At 42.7% G+C, this 20,182-nt stretch overlaps 3 protein-coding genes across 4 annotated transcripts; 1 reads left to right on the forward strand and 2 right to left on the reverse strand.

Moving 5' to 3' along the window:
* Positions 1 to 1,279: 1,279 nt before the first annotated feature.
* Positions 1,280 to 5,361, reverse strand: LOC134087108 (large ribosomal subunit protein eL22). Its single transcript, XM_062540355.1, has 4 exons — positions 5,329 to 5,361; positions 4,722 to 4,832; positions 4,384 to 4,508; positions 1,280 to 1,490 (listed from the first exon to the last, which is right to left on the reverse strand). The coding sequence occupies exons 1-4, from the start codon at positions 5,338 to 5,340 to the stop codon at positions 1,346 to 1,348; spliced, it is 393 nt and encodes a 130-aa protein (XP_062396339.1). The 5' UTR covers positions 5,341 to 5,361; the 3' UTR covers positions 1,280 to 1,345.
* A 571-nt stretch (positions 5,362 to 5,932) lies between these two features.
* Positions 5,933 to 14,353, forward strand: rnf207b (ring finger protein 207b). 2 transcript variants are annotated; one of them, XM_062540357.1, is made up of 18 exons: positions 5,933 to 5,981; positions 6,417 to 6,607; positions 8,425 to 8,557; positions 8,861 to 9,005; positions 9,227 to 9,308; positions 9,431 to 9,506; positions 9,883 to 10,008; positions 10,297 to 10,343; positions 11,133 to 11,205; positions 11,451 to 11,519; positions 11,663 to 11,731; positions 11,996 to 12,114; positions 12,436 to 12,613; positions 12,962 to 13,147; positions 13,289 to 13,340; positions 13,423 to 13,540; positions 13,850 to 13,966; positions 14,075 to 14,353. In XM_062540357.1, the coding sequence occupies exons 2-18, from the start codon at positions 6,417 to 6,419 to the stop codon at positions 14,232 to 14,234; spliced, it is 1,941 nt and encodes a 646-aa protein (XP_062396341.1). In that variant the 5' UTR covers positions 5,933 to 5,981; the 3' UTR covers positions 14,235 to 14,353. The 2 variants fall into 2 exon arrangements, with proteins under 2 accessions (XP_062396341.1, XP_062396342.1); XM_062540358.1 differs by having other exon boundaries at positions 5,975 to 5,986.
* On the reverse strand, positions 14,333 to 18,474 carry icmt (isoprenylcysteine carboxyl methyltransferase). The gene is made up of 5 exons (XM_062540359.1): positions 18,253 to 18,474; positions 17,790 to 17,878; positions 17,429 to 17,598; positions 17,099 to 17,316; positions 14,333 to 16,431 (listed from the first exon to the last, which is right to left on the reverse strand). Exons 1-5 carry the CDS (start codon positions 18,469 to 18,471, stop codon positions 16,249 to 16,251), a joined length of 879 nt encoding a protein of 292 aa, XP_062396343.1. The 5' UTR covers positions 18,472 to 18,474; the 3' UTR covers positions 14,333 to 16,248.
* Positions 18,475 to 20,182: the final 1,708 nt, after the last annotated feature.

The raw sequence follows: 20,182 nt of genomic DNA on the forward strand, positions 1-20,182 counted from the left end.
TTGCTCTTAAAAGCCTAAAAATGCTTTCACCATGTTGTAAGTCGCTTTGGTTAAAAAGCGCCAGCCAAATTAAATGTAATAATGTCACGTACTATCAAGCTGGGCTGAGCCAAGGCTATATTCACTGCCTTGTGTGTTTGGATGTGTGCATTTTCCTGTAATTGGGGAGTGTGCTTCCTATGATCATTTTCCATTTTGAAACATGCAGGTATAGTCATGGCAAAAGTGCAGTGCTGCTCAGAGTACAGAGCACAGCATCATCAGATGTAACGATCTCATATGCCAGCACTGTCAGGATAGGAGGTCTGCATCACAATGTTAAGAGTGGAAAGGCATGGTTGAAAAATGTTAAAGGGGTTACATTCCCTTGCACTTCTAAGTATGAAGGCTCAGATCAAGGAAGGAGTAAGAAGTCCCATACAGAGAGGTGTACATAAAGAAGCACTAAACTCCTGGTTTTAGATTAACCTTTGGATAACAGATGCACGTTGATATAGTGGTTATTTGAGCTGTGAAACACAGTCTGTGGTTACGAAATACTGAAAGCAACACAAACTAACTATTTGCCATATCAGACCACTTATTTTTGGCATCATCTTCAAGGTATATTGTGTGGATGACATACTGTTTCCACCGGGCATCGTTGACATAGACTGGAGCAACATTGCATAGTGTATAACACACTACATAAACATAAGAAAACCTTTCACAGCATAACATTGCTGACCATTTTTATACCACCAAGACACTTTCACATACCTCTATCTGTTTCAGTAAGGCTCTGCGGGATGCCTTTAAGGTAGATATCTTTAGTAGATCAAAACTTGCATAGCTGTCCTTTAAAAATCCCAGGAACTCTGGGCCTATGTGGCCAAGCCATTCTCAGCCACACATGCATCTTGATGATTCCAGTCTTTACTGGGTTTGCTTAATATGCTTATGAACTTAGTTGCCTAAAAGTTTACTCTACTGAGGTTGCAGGTGTCAAATCAGTAAATCTCAACAGTATGCTACACTGAGATAACGGTAACAATGAGCTGTACCACAGAAATTCCAGGGCCAGACCACTATATCAATCTTGTTTTGAAAGCCTACTTTTTAAGTCGTGATGCTGTTCAGGCTGCTGTGTTTCTGTTGATATACTTCCACCAGAATAGCTGAGCAGTTTAAAATAACCCCCCACCACACACACACTAACATAGGATTGTAGATTTGACGATTTTAGTAAACAACAACCTCTCAGGCAAGTCCCAAAGAAAGAGTCGTAGTGAAACAAAAGTGAAATATCATCATAAGAGTACAATGATTTATTGAATGTACAAAAAGAGAGGAAAGCTTCATACATTTAATCCTCATCTTCCTCCTCCTCCTCATCCTGATTGATCTGGAAGTAGCGCAGTTCATAGCTTTCCTTAGTGTTCGCAACTACACGGAGCCAGTCCCTGAGGTTGTTCTTCTTCAAGTACTTCTTCGTCAGATATTTCAGGTATCTGCAGTAAAACAAGAGCAAGTTGGATATGTGATTACAGAGTCTGGGCAAAACAAAGAAAGCATGAAGAACAAATGATGAGCACAGGTTAACAGCCATGTTTCTCTAAGGAGCATTTTCAACCTTGTTCAGTTATACAAAAATAATCACAAAAATTCAATCAAACTGCAGCAAGTCGTAAATCAAATTGCCACCACATCATTCAACACTGCACTGATTACATCGACTGCATATGTAATGTGTATAGACAGCATCTGATATAAATGTGAGTGTACACGTTTATGTTGTTCTAAGTGGCTTTTGACAAACGTGTCTGCCAAGTAACAAACATCAAGCTGCAAACAGCCGCCAGACAGATAATTGTTGGTCAAGCGTTATCGAAAACAGGCTGGCAATGCATTTTCTGATTCAATATGGGCAATCATCATTTTTGTTTTACCATAACATGTTACAGGCCATGAACATCATGTCAAATGTCTCATGATATGAAGTGTCAGATCAGATCTGCAATATGATAAATTGTGTGTTGTTTTGATAGCCCTTGAATACAACTATTTGACAAATATTCTACATTTCAATATAAATCAATGAACAAACTGGTTTTCAAGACCTCTCATAAAACACACACCCCACACACCAATCTCTGAGGCATTTTATCATGTCAAATGCAATTTCAGCTGCATACTAATGTCGTGGAAAAAACTCACTGACTTTAACTTAACTTCAAATTTAACTTAGCACTCTGAACAAAAACCAGAGGAGAATGATCTGAGATGAGAAGTGGCCGCTTGTGGCCTTTATTCGCGAAGTCCACCAGGACACAACTCTGAACAAGCAGAGACTAAGTGTCGCCAGGCAGGAGTCACCAATGATGGATGCCCTCTGCAGCGGGGATTTCCACGACCCAGGCCTTGGGGAGAAGGTGCGCACGTTCTGCCGAAGCTCCCTTTGGGAGAGGGGTTTTAAGTGCCCCCCATACACCTCTTTTTTCTACTACTGGCAAATCCTGCCCATTATGTAAAATAGAGGATCCTTGTCTTCCAATCAGTACAAAACAGTATCAAAGACGTGGGTGAAGCCCCTTGGCCTGTCACTTAGTGATCTACAGTAGGCCTGGGTCAGAAGGCCTGGTTCATAGCCGGGACATGGCTGCGCAGCTGTGTGTGAGGCATCCTCCTTCCACTCCCGCCTGGTGGCACATAAGGCCTGCATGAAAATCTACCACACTAACCTGATAGACATTTACTAATATACTACACAAAGCAATCCATTTCTGGCGTTTCATTACTTTCTGATCCCTGTAGGTTGTACAACGCTTTGCATTAATGTGAACACATCAGAAAAGTCCCAGTCTAGGGAGTTGGAGATCAATTAAGACTGTTTTATTTCCCCTGGGACTGACTGGTCACTGAACTGAACGCTTCATTCCGCTACAGTTATCCCTGGAGTAATCCAATGAGAACCTAAGAAAAGCTCAACCTCCGCACAGGCCTTCAGCATGCCAGTAAGATCTGAACACCAGCACCGCTAAGCGCAGAGAGGAGCAGACAGGTCCGTGTTCAAATCTCTGGTCAGCATCAGTTTGATTAGCAACTGCAACAAACCGTATGCTTCAGAAAAGAGTCACCAAACTTTTCAAAGACGCTTTGGCGTCAGTAGACAAGTGTATCTTAAAAGGAACCACACTTTCAACACACTGTAGCCTTCATAAACAACGAGTCACCAAACTTTTCAAGACACTTTTGGCAGACAAGCAAGACTTAAAGGGTACTATACCATTAACTCTCAACTTCTTGTGACACTTGCTTGGGATCAGACACCACAAATCAGTTGCATAACTCTCCATGGTAATTGCATTACAAACTCAACTGTAATGAACAAATGTTCAGGGTTTTTTATCGTAAAGGTATGCTGAGATAGACTCCCACCTGTTTACACATTTTATACAAATTCTCACATCAGATTCCACTAGCTATGACCTGCATATCCAGTCAAGTATTCATGTACTTATTCTTGCAACAATAGAGGCAGGCCATCTCCATGATCAGAATATCCAAAATAACAACAGAATGATATGACATAACTGCAAACGATGTCAAACACTACCAAAGTGATGCTATGGACCAACAGGGAAATGCACTCTATTCACCAGCTTTCCCACAAAACAGCATACAGTACTCCACTGAACCTAAGCACGTCCAAACAATTTGCAGTTACTGAACTGCCAATCTAACAGTAAGAGTAGGAGCAACAACTAAACAGAGCTGTTGGTCGTTCATGCCACTCGTCTATTCGTCACACGTCCCGTGCCACTTGCCCACTGTCTTGAAGTGAGTGGCGCACAGACATTACATTTTATTACATTACATTTGGCTGACACTTTTTAACCCAAAGCGACTCCCAACAAGGGAAACAATCAAAGCAGAGTATGATAAGGACAGATTACTGCAGAGTTCAGAGACTTCCATGCAGTCAAGAGTCAGTTCTAGTCAGTTGGTAAGTGCTACAATTACCAAGACTAGTTGTAAGTAGTGCTACGAGAATAGATGCTCACTGAAGAGCTGGGTCTTCAAGAGTTTTTGAAGGTAGAGAGGGACAATCCTGCTCTGGTAGGAACTGGTAATTGTACCACCAATGGTACACTATCAGCAACAGCACACCTTTTGCTCCTACTGCCTCTCCAATCTAGGCATGTTACCTCGGCAACACATTTCACGGGCATGGACATCCACATGGATTTGACTTGTGCAACTCTCATGACTGATGCAGGGCTTGATGCAGATGTGTGAGAAGATGGGACCTTCTACAATTCTCTCTCTCATACACACACACACACACACACACACACACACACACAGTTTTACCAAGAAAGCAAAAGTATGCCACCACTGTACCTCTTGGAGAAGGGCACTTCTGAAGAGACTGTGATCTTGCTCTTGCTCCTCTCAATGCTCACCACGCCACCTCCAAGGTTTCCGGCTTTCCCGTTCACCTTAATGCGCTCCTGCAGGAACTGCTCCTGTAGTAGGAACACAAGTGTGACTACAGGGTTGGACATGTCTCAACGCAACATCAGTCAACAGCAGGCATTGCAAATAGAAATGCATTTAGTAAATGCTAAACAAAAATATTATTCAGTCTATGTGAATTCCAGGAAAGGATAGTGGCGATTTTGGTTTGACGTTTTTCCCACATTCTCAGATTTCCCATAAATCGAGTATTTTTCACGTACAAAGTTGGCAGCATCCATGATGCCATCTTCGACAGGATGGGTGCAGTCCAGGGTGAACTTCAGGACCTGCTTCTTCTTCTTGCCTCCTTTGGCGGCTGGCTTTTTGAGTTTCTGTATTCATAAACAAAACATCACTTGATAAGAAATATGAGCGCAAACATTACCCACTAGACAACTCAGCTTACTTGATTTGACCACGTTAGCTACAGTATGTTACTACAGACTAACCAACTAGCCTAAACACGCATGTGCCTTTGTGTGAAAAAATCAACGTCGTTCAAATGTAAAACTACAACTCTGAAGTAACCGCTGTTAAATTTGACAGGCTTTAATTAGACCGTAAAATTAGTGACCAACTGCATAGTGAATTCTCCAACAGCATGCTGTTATCTGCTAGCTGCTACCTAGCTAGCTAGTTAGCTACATGAGTTCGCTACGAGGCCTTGGGATATACGCGGTTAGATTTGAAAACTGGGGTTGGTGATTGTGATTTAAACTCTTGGTTGCGTTAACGGAGTTTAAAGACAGTCACTGATTATTTAGCAGCATCTGAAAGTTTGTTAGCTCCGACAATATCGAAGATTTGAACCACATGATTCGTACGCACCACCGGAGCCATTGCGAAGAGATTTGCAGAAAGGAAGAATTACCTGTGCGCATGCGTCAAATAATAGTCTGCCAAATCAAACACCGTTAACATCGATTGATTAACTGTATCACAACTTCATCATAGGAATCATATTGTCAGTATATATCTATGATAGGAAATAATGTAAACCTAAATAAGATAAGTAGTCTCTTCATGGCAGTATCAAACCACGTCCCTTGATCGATTCAAGTAATAGGCTACTGTATGACAAAAAGTGAAACAAAGTTTCTCTCCCACTGAATACAACTTCACTGGGATCTGGCAACTGTTATGAAACCACTTGTTTTGACAACAGCATCTGGCTTCATGAGATATGATGGGTCAGGGGCATACATCACCACTGCTCGAATAAAGCGTGCTCTATGAAAAGCATTGGGGGATTGGAGGTCCAGATATTTTAGTCACTTGTTGACAGATGAAAGGGATCTGGTTTCTCCATTGTCATCAGGAGCCATTCACTGTCCCATAACCACTACACACACCCACTTACTTTGCTGTACCGTGGCCAGTCCCTGTCACACGTGACGTATCCAGTGGTCCTCAAAGTCCCCCACACTTTTTGCAAGTCATTCATATCAGTAGGTTGATCCGGCAGGGAGAAAACCATAGGGGTAATGTAAGAACTTATGCTTGTGTGGAGTTATGTGGTGGTTTTGCATGCTGTTGGGTTTTGGATTAGGATATCTTATTTACTATGTGTTTTGTTTCTGCTGTGTGTGTTGCTTTTGAGTCAGGGAGTTGACAGAGTACATGTGATTGCATGGATTGTCTTTGGTCTACTTGGTCAGATCTGCTAGATCAGAACTGAAATTTTTACAGAATAAGGTCTTCCGTAGCATGTTAATTAGGGAACACAGCAAAACATTTCATCATTACACACATTGCCGATAAAGCAGTCTAATGGCATACTCTTGCAAAACTCCTGAAAAGTCTACAGTCATAGACACACACACACACACACACACACACACACACACACACACACACACACACACACACACACACACACACACAGAGGAGCTGAAGAATCTCCTCTGTATTTCCAGATGTCTGGTGGGATCTTCTCCCCTTTGGATAACCTCTATGACCTAGACAGTGCCAACTGCCACCCCTTGGTGTGCCACTTGTGCCATGAGCAGTATGAGCACCCATGCCTGCTGGATTGTTATCATACCTTCTGTGCTAGCTGCCTGCGAGGTAGGGCTGTGGACAGTCGGCTAACATGCCCCCTGTGTGGGTAAGCATCTGAGAATGCATCGCAGAGGACAGTTATGTATTGCCTATACTAAAACACTGACACCAGAGATATGGAATAATTTTTCACTTAAATAACATAGTAAAACAAACCTAGCTCTGTTGCTTATATGTTTACTTCCGACCAGTGGTCACACCACAGAGCTATGGCAGGTCGAGGGATTGTTTGTTGTACTCTAATTGGGACTCTATTCATAGAGCGATGCGTACCCAAAGGGCACTGTTTGTCTCTCTCGTACCCAGAAGTGCCAGGGAATGGAAATGGCAGGTGTTGTGGGGATTACCTGAGAGACAGTCAGCTGTGCTGTAAATCCTGGTCTTGCATTAGCCTGAATGGATTGTATAAACTAAAGCCATGGTGGCAACAAATCAACATTCAAACACCCTGACACTGGCTCTAGAAGTTTTGATCTCTTGAGGTTATTGTTTATGGATGGCTATATTTTATAGCATAGGAAATTGCCTGTATAGCTGCTTGTCTTGTGTTTGTTGAACAAGGTACGTCTTGAAAGCTTTGAACAAAGTAGTTGTACCCAAATCAGAATTGAGTGGGCTGGTGTCATGGCGGGGTGTGAGTTATGCCTAATCACTAACTTGCTTTGTTGCCTGTGTTTGCAGTGCAGCTTGTGTTTTTTAGGGAATGTCTTTTTTGTACAAAAGATGCCTTTAGCTCTGTTTGGCATCTGAAACACTAAAAGTCATATATCGTACAGCAAGTTCATACCATGATGGAGTCGATTGCATTTATAGTCATCCAATGCATTCATCTCTAATGGGCAGCCATTATGTGGTCATTACAATCCACGTGATCACATCTGTAATTGTACACTGTCCCCAGTATACCATACCCCATCATCCAACTGGCTTAAGTGAGTCTAGCTTTGAAATAGAGCTGCAGGTGGTTACAAATGTAAACAAATGTCTTTTTCTGACATTATTGTCTATGCTACAAAAGAATTGTACATCACAGAAGTGTAAACATGACCAAGCTGACACAAGAAAGCATAGTTAGTGAATACACAATCACACCTTTGGTGATAGCTGTGTTTTACGATGAGGTTTTTATCACGTAGTGAAAGTGTTGGGCTCTGCTACAAGCCAGAAACGCCATGGTGCTATTTTTGCATTGGTCACCTTGGCCTCAGTTCTTCCCTATCTAGGAATTCCATGCACAGCTATTTGTGGCATCGTTGCTATGAGAGCTGGATGAGACAATGGGAATGACAATGTGAACCTTTGAAGTCTGAGCAGGCTAAATGAACACATCAATAGGGCTGAGGGTATTGGCACAGATGCCGCAATTTGGTGTTTAGATGGCAACAAATGAGCTAGTCTATATCGATTGGATTTGATATTGATTTGATCTGAGAAGTGAGATATGAAATATCACAGAGAGATTTTAACATAAGCTCTAAAGGGGGCACTACCTTGCAAATGGAAATACTGTAAATGCAAATGGAGAACAAAATAATATTTTTACATTCCTCCTACACATCAACTCTAACATGCATTGCACTCCCCTACACAACAACCCTAATATGCATGAACATACATTTTAGAAAATAAGACACCCATAATTTGAACAATACAGTTCCATACTGTCAAAGGATGACGTTCCCAGCTTGACATTGTTTTAACAGACATGTGTGTGTGTGTGTGTGTGTGTTTGTTTTTGTCTGTGTGTGTGTGTGTGTGTGCGTGCACATGTATGTGAGTGTGTGTGTGTGTGGCTGCGCGCGCGTGCGCTGTGTGTGTGTGTGTGTATGTGTGCACGTGTGTGTATGTGTGTGTGTGCTGCAGACATCAGACAGTAGTTAAAGGCATCTGTGCGCTCCCTCCTGAGGACCGTCTCCTGAAGTTCCTCGTGGACAACTCTACTGACAGTGAAGAGACAGTGCAGTGTGCCAACTGTGACTTGGAGTGCAAGAAGCAGGTACTCTATCAGACACTAAACTCTTTCTCCCGCTCTTTCTTACTCTCTCCTCCCTCTCTCTCTCTCGCTCTCTCTGCCCTCCTCTCTCTCTGTTTCTTTCTCTTTATCACTTTCCCTCTCTCTCTCTCTATCTCTCTCTACCTCTATCATTATCTCTTTTAGTCTCTTGTATTAACCTTTCTTCTTTTGAATGCGATGAATTCACCTTTTGTCTCTCTCTCTCTCTCTGTCTCTCCTTATCTAGTCTCTTGTTGTAACCTTCTGCAAGGAATTCGCCTTTTATGTGTGTTATGTCTTGCACAGGATGTGGATGCAATGTATTATTGCAACACTTGTAGCCAGCCCCTGTGTGGAGACTGCAAAGAAAGCACCCACAAGGCCAAGATGTTCTCCCGACACGAGATTGTCTCCTTGGCCAAGCGCACCAAAGAGGCCCATAAAAAATGTGGTATGCTCACAAACATTACAGTTGAGAGTACCCAGGTATCATTCAACCCAGGGACTGGGCCCTGAGTTCTTTTGATTGGTTTTACTTGGTGAAGCACAGAGTCTGTTGTTAGCTGGGCAAAGTTTTATTCCTTTTGTGCCATAGCTACCTCCACATTCTCTTTTTTGAATGAGATGTCGGTGTGTTATGGTTTGTTAAGTGTGTGCACTGCCTCTCTCCAGCCCTCCATGAGGAACTCTACATCATGTTCTCCACTGAGAAGAAGTCCATGCTGTGTATCAACTGTTTCAGAGACATGCAAGTGTAAGTAAAAACACTGCAGCTCAGACACATCGCCACATTTTAATCTGAAAGATGGAGGTATTGATCTTCAGACACTGCTCTGGTTTGTGTGTGTGTGTGTGTGTGTGTGTGTGTGTCTGTAGGGAGAGCAGAGCACACTGCATTGATATTGAGACAGCATATATGCAAGGCTGTGAAAAACTGGACCACGCCGTCCTAGTGAGTGGAACTTGTTTTGTTTCTCCCCTTTTATGACACTGCTTTCAAGGCATCTGATTACATGAATATTTTTCAGACAAAGGAAGATTTTGTTCATATGACCACATTCAAAATAATTACAAGATGTGCTGTATTATGTAGCTTTCCAATTTACAACAGAATTAATGTACAAATGATGACGTGTATGCCTTTTAAAAACATAGTGATTACATGCAGTGTTAATAATCTTTTCTCTTATAAAGGTACATGTTATGATGTAATATATGTGATATTTGTAATAAATGATATATCATAACATACTTTCAGCAGTTCCATTAAACCTCTGACTTTCACATGACATACTCTCTTATGCATAATGAAACTGTGCACTCTACAGGCAGTGAAAGAACTACAGACATCAGCCAAGGAAGCCATTTTTCTGCTAAAGGCCATGATTGGAGAGGTCAGGGCCAATGTGGACGATGAGGAGAATGCCATCTGTACTCTCTTCAACAACATGCAGGTGATGACCTTGAATGACCTATACCATTGCTCTTGATTACCATTGCCAGGGGGTTAGTAGTGCCATGTCATTTTTCTGTGCTAATGACATGCTACAAACGTCTCTTTAGCAACAGGCAGGTGCTTGAATGACCTTTACCAATACTCTCTCTAGTGGGTTAGCAGCGCCATGTCATTTTTCTGTGCTTAGCTTTGTATTAGAGCTCTAAAATAATGAGATACCACAAATGTGTAGTGTAGTTTTCAAAAAGAGGCCCTGAAACGTGCTTGATTTCATTTTAATTACAAGGAGAAACTGGCTGAAAGGAAGAGGATTCTCCTGAAGGCTGCCAAGAGGTGGGAATAATCTCTTTTATCCGTGTGTCCATCACTGGGGAAACAACATAGCACAAAGACTCAACAGGAGGTTCAGCATAGAAGAGAATCTAGCCGCTGGGTTATAACATGCATTGCAAATCAGCCTGAGTAGAATATGGTTCCCTTGCATGAAATGTTAGTCAAATCGAAGTAGAATATTTGTGTGAGTTCAGACTTTTACAATATACGGGTCTCCAGCCTTTTGCTTATATATTAATGTACTGTAGCAGGAGGTCATTATTGCGCACAGTGCATCAATACAAAAAGCATTACGGGCCATCTAATGTCTGCAAACGGACATATCATATTACTTTTTCAAGATGCTACAGTGAGATCATCTGATAGCATGCTCTCCATCCCCAGTGTGTGTTACTGGAATACCAATCAGCTGGAAATAAATAATCAGCTGCAGAGGAGATGCTGTGCATTAAGCTACACGTATTTATGGACTCCTGAGGACCCCTAATTCAATCCACTATGATGTTAAAACAATGTGATGGTTCATCAGAAACAGAAATGGCCTCTGGCTCTTAGCCATGGTGCAGAATAAGCAGAGGAGTGTGTTTTTTATTACGAGGATGTTTCTTTGGTTGAGACAGCAGGTCTCCTTTACCACTGAATGTCATTCTCGTTTTATAACGCAGATGTGTCTTTGGTTAAGACAGCAGGCCTCCTTCAGTAACTGTCATTCTCGTTTCATTACGCGGGTGTTTCTTTGGTTAAGACAGCAGGTCTCCTTTGGTACTGATTGTCATTCCTGTTTTACAGTCAGCATGAGGAGAAGGACCGAGCTTTCAAAGAGCAGCTGTCTCATTTAGCAGCTCTGCTCCCGACCCTCCAGGTACGAACTGAACCCTCCGTGTGGTGTATTGACATGTCCATTTACACGCATGGTGTGACATGCTCACAACCACAACATTACCAGTCACTCATTGTAATTTGACTTGACTTTCTGTTTTCTGAATGATGTGAATGTCGTAGCTCACATTGATGGGAAAATAAGTAAGTAAACAAAAGTATATGAACACATTTTACGAAGACAGATCATCATGGTGCTTCTTTGTGTTTCTGTTTTTTTTTGTGCAGGTTCATCTTGTGACATGCTCTGCTTTTCTTAGTTCAGCCAATAAATTTGAGTTCCTTGACATGGGTTATGTAAGTGTGCAGCGACCTCCATTCACTATGAAATTCACGAAATGTTGATGCCAACATTCCTCCCGTTCCTCTCCTGTTGATGTCTCATAGTACAGATCTGAGAACTGCTCCAGCTCCTAATCAAGTGACTCTTTCTTCATCAGCAACTGATGGAGAGGCTGAAGAAGATTGTGAAGTTGCCTCACAGACTAAGGCCAGCTCAGAGCAGTAAAGTAAGACATTTCTCATTTCTCATATGTGCACGTACGTAATACTGTATATCCTTCCTCTATCTCCCTGTAATGCCAAGAATAAGCCTTACCTAAATAACTCATCTGAAATGTCACAATGGAGTATGTCAAGTGTAATATTAAAGTATTAGGGGGGGGGGGGGACAAACAGCATAATGGAGATCACAACTCTTAAATGTCACGGTGTGATGACTTCATGATCTGGAAATGCATTATTTAAGAGAAATGACTCATGCTTTCGGGCAGATAAACACAGAGTACCGGTCAGAGTTCGCCCGCTGCCTGGAGCCACTATTGCTGATTGGACAGCGCCGTTCTTTCTCTGGCAGCGTCTCGGGATTGTGCCTCGGCGGCTCCAGTGGACTGTGAGTCGCTTCCTCATGTTCTGGACCTGCTGTCCTTTCAGTCTATTCCCATGGCTCCCTTAAGGGTAGTGGTCACAACATAAGCCTTATGGTCAGGTTAAATTATTGGTATGGTCATGGTTAAATTATTGTCTGAACAGAACCTGATGTGGTTGAAGTTGATGTAATTATCACATAATAATATGTTTTCAAAACACTCAGACATAACAAAATAGCTTTATATAAACTGATGCTCTGAAAATGTACCTATTATAAATCTAACCAGTGTTGTTTTGGTTCTTGGTAATGTCGACGGTAATGTTTCTGACCCCCTCATCTCAGCTTGCAGTCCTCCCTCTCCGCACCCTCCCACTGTCCGGCGGCTAGTGACATGTCCCTGAGCTCGTCGGTGGTGCGGAAGCCGACTGCCCACCGCTACATCAGCACCAAGGTCCTGCTGGCTGAGGGAGGCGAGACGCCCTTCACTGACCACTGCCGCAACTACGAGAGCAGCTACAAGGTAGCAGAGTGCACGGTCCGCCCAGATTTGACCTCCGTTCTACTGACCTGATGAGTTTGGGAGAATTAGTCAGTCTGTTTTCAGCCTGTACGACTGTGTGTATTATCATAATATTTTAACCTATAATACTAACACTGGAACACTGACGTCAGTAAATTCATGATAGCACAGCTCTCACAATACTGATACAACTCATAATTACACTCGGATAATTCCAGCCAGCATGTGTTTGTCTCTGATGAACACAAAGACTTTTTTCCATTTGCAGCCTTTGCATTCTCCATCATTTGAACAGCTGTTCACCATATTGGCTCAAACACAAACAGTGTGTCGTGCTGTTGTATTCAGACTCTCCAGACGGAAATCCAGATGCTCAAAGACCAGGTGCAGGAGGTGCACAGAGATTTCACCAAGCACCACTCTCTCATTAAAGCCGACACCATGAACGAGATTCTCGAGAAGTCGGTGCACGTCGACCGGGAGATCTCCACGGAATACTCTTCCGTAGAAAAGACGAGAGCCTTGTTCGAAGAGGTGAGGACTGGGGGATGCAAAGCTCTGAATGAACCGGCCTCACATAGGCTAACATGATCGCCACAGCAGTTCATGGTATGGACATACATGTACATAGTATACAGTGGTATAGCTTTCACCATATATACATCCATTTTCTAGGTCTGGGAGGAGACATTTCAGAGGGTGGCAAATGAACAGGAAATCTATGAAGGTAAGAAGCCCAACAAACCTTAATTTCAATTCAGCTGAAGGTCAGAATGAGAGATGAATGTGTATGGCTGCTGTGGCCGCAGCACAGCTCCATGACCTGCTCCAGCTGAGGCAGGAGAACTCCTACCTGACCACCATCGCCAGGCAGATCGGCCCCTACATCCGCTCCATCGCCAAGGTCAAGGAACGGCTTCAGCCCAGGTACTACACTGTCTAATTACACTGGTAGTTGAAAGCCCATTTTGCATTGTTCCTATTCTTCCTCTTATCCTATGTATCTATCTCATGGTGTGCCAGTAAAGTTTGTACAAAACATACTTTATAAGGCTCTTGTTGATAACCTCCATAACTAGTCTATTACAATAGTTTCATTCAAAGGCCTTTTTACATTAAAATCCTGTCAATGTCCATACATGCAGTATACCAAGATCAGTGTCCATATACCTACGTCAAGGTATTCATGACTGCTTTTGAAGTTGATGAGCCTAAATAGTTTTTTTTTTTTATCAGGCTAAAGGACCCCGTGGTGTTTATGGATGATCGCACAGAGACTATGGTGAAAATCTATGACGATCGCACAGAGACTATGGTGAAAATCTATGACGATAGCAGCGCTACTGACTCACGGCAAGTTCCTGCAGTCCTAACCACACACTGCTGTGCACAATGACAAAATGTAATATTATCGCTGCCTTTGCTGATAACAACGCGTTATTTCTTTCTTTGGATTTCCAGCAGTGACTCATCGTCCGGTACTGAGGATGAGGGTCATGAAAAAGTGTTGGATGACCGTTTGCTATTAGATGAGACCGCACCCAAGACCAAGGACTACTACAGAACAGGCAGGCAGAAGAGTCCGACAGAACTGTCGGGTCGCAAGGACATAACTATTTAGCACCAACACAATTCACAAATCAAAGGACATCCGAAATTAGATTCTCAAGCATGCACTGGGTTTATGAACAGTAATAAAATCACATCATTCATCTCAAACTGATTAAACATTTAACTTTATTTCACAGGTTTGGGGCTGTTTTATTTTTTCCACTTTGAAAACATGAGTAAATGCACAGTAATCACCTAGGAAGTAGATAGTCCTCCTCCACAGTACAAATCCTAATAGCACTGGGTCAATATTATAGTGCAATTCAACCATCGTCTAAATATCAGCAATCCTGTCAGCAATATCACAGATACCTACAACATGTGCTCATGTTCGCAATAACCTAAACCTTTGTTTAGTCAGTGCACTCAATTTGTGAGGGTGTTCAGACCAATCAGATTCCATGAATCTGTGAAAACCTAAACGCCTCCACTGTCAGTTTAACTTCCTAGCAGCCTTGCTTAGCCAAGCCAAGCTCGATCCTTCTCTTGCAGCCCAAGCAAGTGGAGGTTTTCTGAGACAGCCCATGACAATCCAGACGAGCGTTAACCTTCGTGCTCAGGTCCACTCTGCTACTGATATCAGTGCTTCGGTTGGTTTCAAAAACGCGAGAGGACCGACCACTGGGGAGATGATAATGATGGGAAGGAAGATTAAACTAATATGCAAAAACAAAACAAAACAATGAAGACAATAAAAATATCCCTGAATAAAGCATCAACCTCTGGAAAGCACAATGTATCTTTTGGTTTATTCACAGACCAGTTATTCATGCAGACAAGCTACAAGGGTCTGCAACTGGCCCCAACTTAAAGAAGTTTAAAATGTCACTCAGTCTGTGGTCACCCTTACAATGAATCACTAGGCAATGCATCATGTAGAAACCTTCCAATGAAAGAGAAGCAAGATCACAATTTCTCAGAATGTGTGCCAAACTCCAGTACAGATATTCATCAGAATCAAAAACTCAACCTACTCAGGCTACAACAACTGAGGACAGATTGTTTCTCGCATTCGGTTAGAACACTTAACAGTTTGTCATTCCCATAATTTCAAATGGTCAGAGAAATACACGTGTTAGTAAAACTACAGTGACTTAGAACATAACCTTCCATTTGAACTTAAGCCTGAGTGGGATCCCTTCTTAAGATCAGCCAGAGAAATCACCCCAAAGGGAACACAATCTGAGCTGTCTGAAAGAAAACATGCATTTTCAGAGGTGCAGTGACTAACTAGGGGGCCATCACTGTGAACAGAAAGTGTAACTTCACTGAGTGAAACTGGCTAATTCACAAGTGGCCCTAAGACTTGATCAGATTTACTCCTGCCTCATGCTTATTTAAAAAACAAAAAAACAATAAACAACCAAACCGTCAATAATGATAGTCACTACCAAGTGAACATCACTTTCAAGCTCTTCTTTTCAGTAAAAACACATCGTAGAAGCTACATGACCTAGTCAATATTAAAACATAGAGGTAAAGAAAATTATGAATAAAACAGTGAATGGTGAATGATGAGGAAACATTTGAGGTGATGTTTGGAGGCTATGGTGGATACATGGGAGATGATAGAGAGAGCGAGAGAGAGAGATAAAGACAGAAAGAAAGAGAGAGAGAGAGGGGAAATGTAAAGTAGTTGGAGTGATGATGACACTAGTGAGGGCTAAGACACTTTGTATTGGAAGGTGTCGAGTCCAGGTGTCGTGTTGTGTATGGCGGGTGGGGTGGTTCGGGGGGGGGGGGGGGGGGAGTATGTCGGGGGGGTGGTGGAGATGGTGTAGGTGGAGAATTAGGCCTCCACCGTGCTCTGAGCAGACCCGTGTCCCAGAGGGGAGTCGCCTCTCGTGCTGGTTGCCTCACGCTGTGACCCAGGTCCCGTCCCCGGGGGAGGAGGGAGGGGAGGGGGACCCCAGGAAATAGCCAGAACATCACCGGGCAGCCAGCGCTCTCTCGGTGCCTGTCAGTGGTGTCCTACAATGTGCACGTCCCAGGATCTCGTACCGGCCCTTCCAAGCCAAGCAACTTTAGGAGCCCATCCTTATGCCTGCGATGAACGGCAGGCCGGAGGACACCTTACGCTTGTACTCGATGTAGTCCTCTCCGAAGAAGTGGATGAGGGAGATCTCCTCCTCCTCGATACGCTCCCGGAAGAAGCGCCAGCTGGCTAACGTGTAGCCGAGGATGCACACAGGGTTGCACAGCATCACCTGAAGAGGAATAACAACACTGATTTAGACGTATAGCAGCTTCAGGCAAGCAACATGTTATCGTTTTAACAATTGAGTAAACATATCCTACAGTAATATAATGTAGGTTAAGTATGTACAATGTGTAGGTAATGTATGTAATGTGTAATTCCCTTTTTAATCAATTTCCAATATACTGGGCGCCCATTTAGCGCTAGACGGGTACCCATTTCGTGCAAAAACAATGGAATAGTTTAAGTCAGTGTAACATAAGACTGCTATGATGTCGTATACTGGATGAAGCAAGTCCATGCCCTGGGCTGGTGCTTTAATTCAGAGAGGTCATCACACAGTACAGGTATTAACATCTTATTGGTATGCAGCTGTCTAATCCAAGCATCTACAGTACAAATGAAGAGTTCAGACGAAACAGCCTCTAAACACCAACTCCGTCAAAAATGATAATGATGGGGAGTGAATGCTCTCCACACACATTAACCAAATCATTTTGCTTCAACACCTGCCAAAAATACCATTATTTTCCTGGTCTGAAATATTGATTTGTAGGCAGAAACCCATAGAAGCCTGATAAATGCTCATTTAAAAGAGTGGACAGACGGATTTAGAGGATTTTGCATCTGAACTCCTCGAATGGTACCGATACAGATGATAGCTAGAAAACTCAAACCTGTGTGCCAATACTCCAGTAGAACCAGCCCACATAGGAGGGGTGCCTGAAGAACGCATACACGCCACTGGTGACCAGGATGTGGCTCTGGGACTTCTCGTTTTGCACAATGTGGTTGAAGTTGGAGCCTGCTGTGAACATGGCCATCTTGCGCAGGAATTCGCCACATAGAACCATCAAAAGCCCCAGGACACTGAGCCAGCTCAGCTGTTTAATATCTGCATAGGGGCAGTGAAAGATTCAGGTTCAGTTGATGCTTTCAAAACTGACTACAAGGCACAAAGAATGATAGAAAGCTAGTTATGTTGAAATAAAGCTACTCATCAAGACCTGGACATAGTAGCTTCTCTATTATGAATTCCACCCACGATGACACAGCCGCCACAGTGTACTCCACACTGTGATTCAGAAGGAAGGAGTCTAGCGAGAGACTGCGTGGGTTGATGATCGCAGTGACTAAATACTCCGAATAGTGGAAGAAGGCTAGTGAACACATGTACCTAAAGAGAGTAAACAAAATGCAGCATTTCAAAGAGATGGCATGGTGTGTTTTGTGTCAATACTGTAGTTGTCATTATCAGTTAGAACTCGAGATGTCCGCAGTTTAAAGGCTACTCCAATAATAAAACAGCAGTGAAGCTGAAGCAGTAGCAGCAGCTGTCTGGGGCGTGAGCGACCATGGTTATCCTACCATCCAAAGTGTGTCCATGTTGTGTCTGAAAGACTGATTATCGTCCCACATCCAAAGGTAAATCCGAGAAAGCATGCGCGCACGGCGACCTGAGAAAACAGTCAACGGTCATGTTATGTTATGCAAGATGACGGAAACAACTTCCACACCCTCACAGACATCAGTCTGTTAGCCTATTCAGACATCCAAGTTCGCTAACCCATTGGCCACCTCTCTAACGAAGATGACAGATCCCCAGCTAAATCTACTTACCCTGTCAACTTAGCCAAGGTAATAGGATTATGGCAGCAAAAGAATGGACGGGACAAGAACTCTTGTTGTTTCACGACCGTGACGCAGAGTAAAACAAGCTCCAGTAATTGGGTACTAATAGTATACTTGGCGTTATTTCTCAGACTTGATTTCCTACAGTGAAATTAACAACACAATTATCTAGCTAACACGCTAGCTAGCCAACACTTACCTTGTACAGCGGTCCCTTGTATATGAGTAGCAGGAAGCCGTTGATTACTGTAATATATACAAGCGTAGCTATTTTTCCATTAAATCCTGTTAAATAGTCGAAAACCCAGTCTATATCAGATCCTACTATTGCAATTAAAGGAATAAAAACGACACCGAGTCCACAAATAAAGCTGATAATACTAATTTTCCCCTCTAGCACCAACTTATTGCCTGCCATGTTGAAAACTGAGGTCTGTCTCCCCGTGAAGTCTCGCGGTTTTTACTCGGAATTCTCTACCCCTCCCATCTCTTCCGGAATGTGGTGAAATGTTGGTAACACACGCCAGAGGGCGCTGCAAATGAAGTTATTGTAGTGCCCTATATGTAAGTTATTGAAGGTTCAGCGTTAGCTTTTTATTTAAATATTCCAATTGTCTCTTTAACTATGCATGACACAAAAATGTCAGGAGAAATATTGTTATAAACTGAGAAAAGTCTAACAGTGATCATTATCGGATTGTTTTAGGTTTTGCCTGTCTGTAATGATAAGGGTGATTCCCGAGCCATGAAGCTTTATAAAGCCAGTACAGGATCCCTCAAATACAGTCTGATAGAAGTTAGTGTAACAAGAGAATAAGTGTGAAGCACATGTGATTTTTTTTTTTTTTTTGCAGAGGTGTGCCATAATCTGATGGGTGCCTCTTGAGCATTTCTCAAAAAGTATACAACCACTCTTTTTCTTAACTACATATACACTATATGGTCATTTTCAATCTTAGCATATGTTTGGTATCAAATGAAAGCTCTTTAATTTGGAATATGGAAAATACACTATAAAGCACTGGGTCACCTGCCTTGATTTGCATATGAATTTAAGTGACATACCATTCTTAATCCATAGGGTTTAATATGACGTTGGACACACTTTGCAGCTATAACCCCCTCAATTCTTCTGGGGAAGGCTTTCGACAAGGTTTAGGAGTGTGTAGCCTATATGGTAAAACAATTTTACCATTCTTCCAGAAGCACATTTGTGAGGTCACAGACACTGATGTAGGACGAGGAGACTGGCTCAATCTCCGCTCTAGTTCATCCCAAAGGTGTTGTATCAGGTTGAGGTCAAGACGCTATGCAGGCCAGTCAAGTTCATCCACACCAAACTCTGTCTTGCTTTGTGCACTGGTGCACAATCATGTTGGAATATGAAGGGGCCATCCCCGAGATGAGCTTGGCCCCCAGTTTGGGGATGGCCGCTTCCTCTTCCAAGATCACTGTGCATCATCAATCTGATAGAAACACCTTTGGCATAAATGTGTTTCAACTATCTTTTCTTTTGTGTACATCTTTTAATCATTCTATAAATCCAAAAGTTACTTTCATTTGCTATGTCTTTTCGGAATGAAAATAATTGACTAAAATGGAGATTTGAATGTGGTTAGAATAGATTAGATCGAACTGTCACTATGCAGAGTACACACACAATGAAATGCAGTTTATCCATCTCCTCCAATTGAGCCGAAACCTGCAGGGACAATCGCCGTTTCTAACGGTGCAGTCTTTCTGACAGACATAGCAGCAGCGAGGAGGCACTTTTGAGCAGAGGTGGATAAAAGTCCAGCTTCAGAAAGTTGGTCCTACCACATTCCATCCATTCACTTCAACCAGCGGATTCTAATTAGTGAAACCTAAGTCAGGCAGAGCAGCCAATTGGTGAGATCACCTGTCCTAAGTGCACAGGTAGAACCAATACCGGTACATGGTTGGACTTTTACTCACCTCTACTGTTGAGTAACAAATAGCTACCGCTGGTTAGGACAGTTTGGGCTTATGAACAACTTGTGTTTTTATTAAAAGGACAGACTCATGACTGACACTATAGTTTGCATTAACAATGTTCAATCCTATGCTTATCTGAAATAGTTGCTCTGGAAATTGTCTCAGGGTGGGCC

The sequence above is a fragment of the Sardina pilchardus genome, chromosome 7, assembly GCF_963854185.1.
Source record: "Sardina pilchardus chromosome 7, fSarPil1.1, whole genome shotgun sequence".
Lineage (NCBI taxonomy): Eukaryota > Metazoa > Chordata > Actinopteri > Clupeiformes > Clupeidae > Sardina > Sardina pilchardus.

Bases quoted from the DNA above. Each gene is read 5' to 3' on its own strand.
- rnf207b (XM_062540357.1), top strand. From the start codon at position 6,417: ATGTCTGGTGGGATCTTCTCCCCTTTGGATAACCTCTATGACCTAGAC. The intron at 6,608-8,424 runs GTAAGCATCTGA...TGTGTGCTGCAG, and splicing joins CTAACATGCCCCCTGTGTGG to ACATCAGACAGTAGTTAAAG. The intron at 10,009-10,296 runs GTGATGACCTTG...TTTAATTACAAG, and splicing joins CTCTCTTCAACAACATGCAG to GAGAAACTGGCTGAAAGGAA.
- icmt (XM_062540359.1), bottom strand. From the start codon at position 18,471: ATGGCAGGCAATAAGTTGGTGCTAGAGGGGAAAATTAGTATTATCAGC. The intron at 17,599-17,789 runs GTAGGATAACCA...TACTCTCTTTAG, and splicing joins ACATGGACACACTTTGGATG to GTACATGTGTTCACTAGCCT. The intron at 17,317-17,428 runs GTCTTGATGAGT...GCCCCTATGCAG, and splicing joins AGAGAAGCTACTATGTCCAG to ATATTAAACAGCTGAGCTGG.
- LOC134087108 (XM_062540355.1), bottom strand. The intron at 4,509-4,721 runs GTACGTGAAAAA...TTCCTACTACAG, and splicing joins TCATGGATGCTGCCAACTTT to GAGCAGTTCCTGCAGGAGCG. The intron at 1,491-4,383 runs GTACAGTGGTGG...GTTTTACTGCAG, and splicing joins GAAGTGCCCTTCTCCAAGAG to ATACCTGAAATATCTGACGA.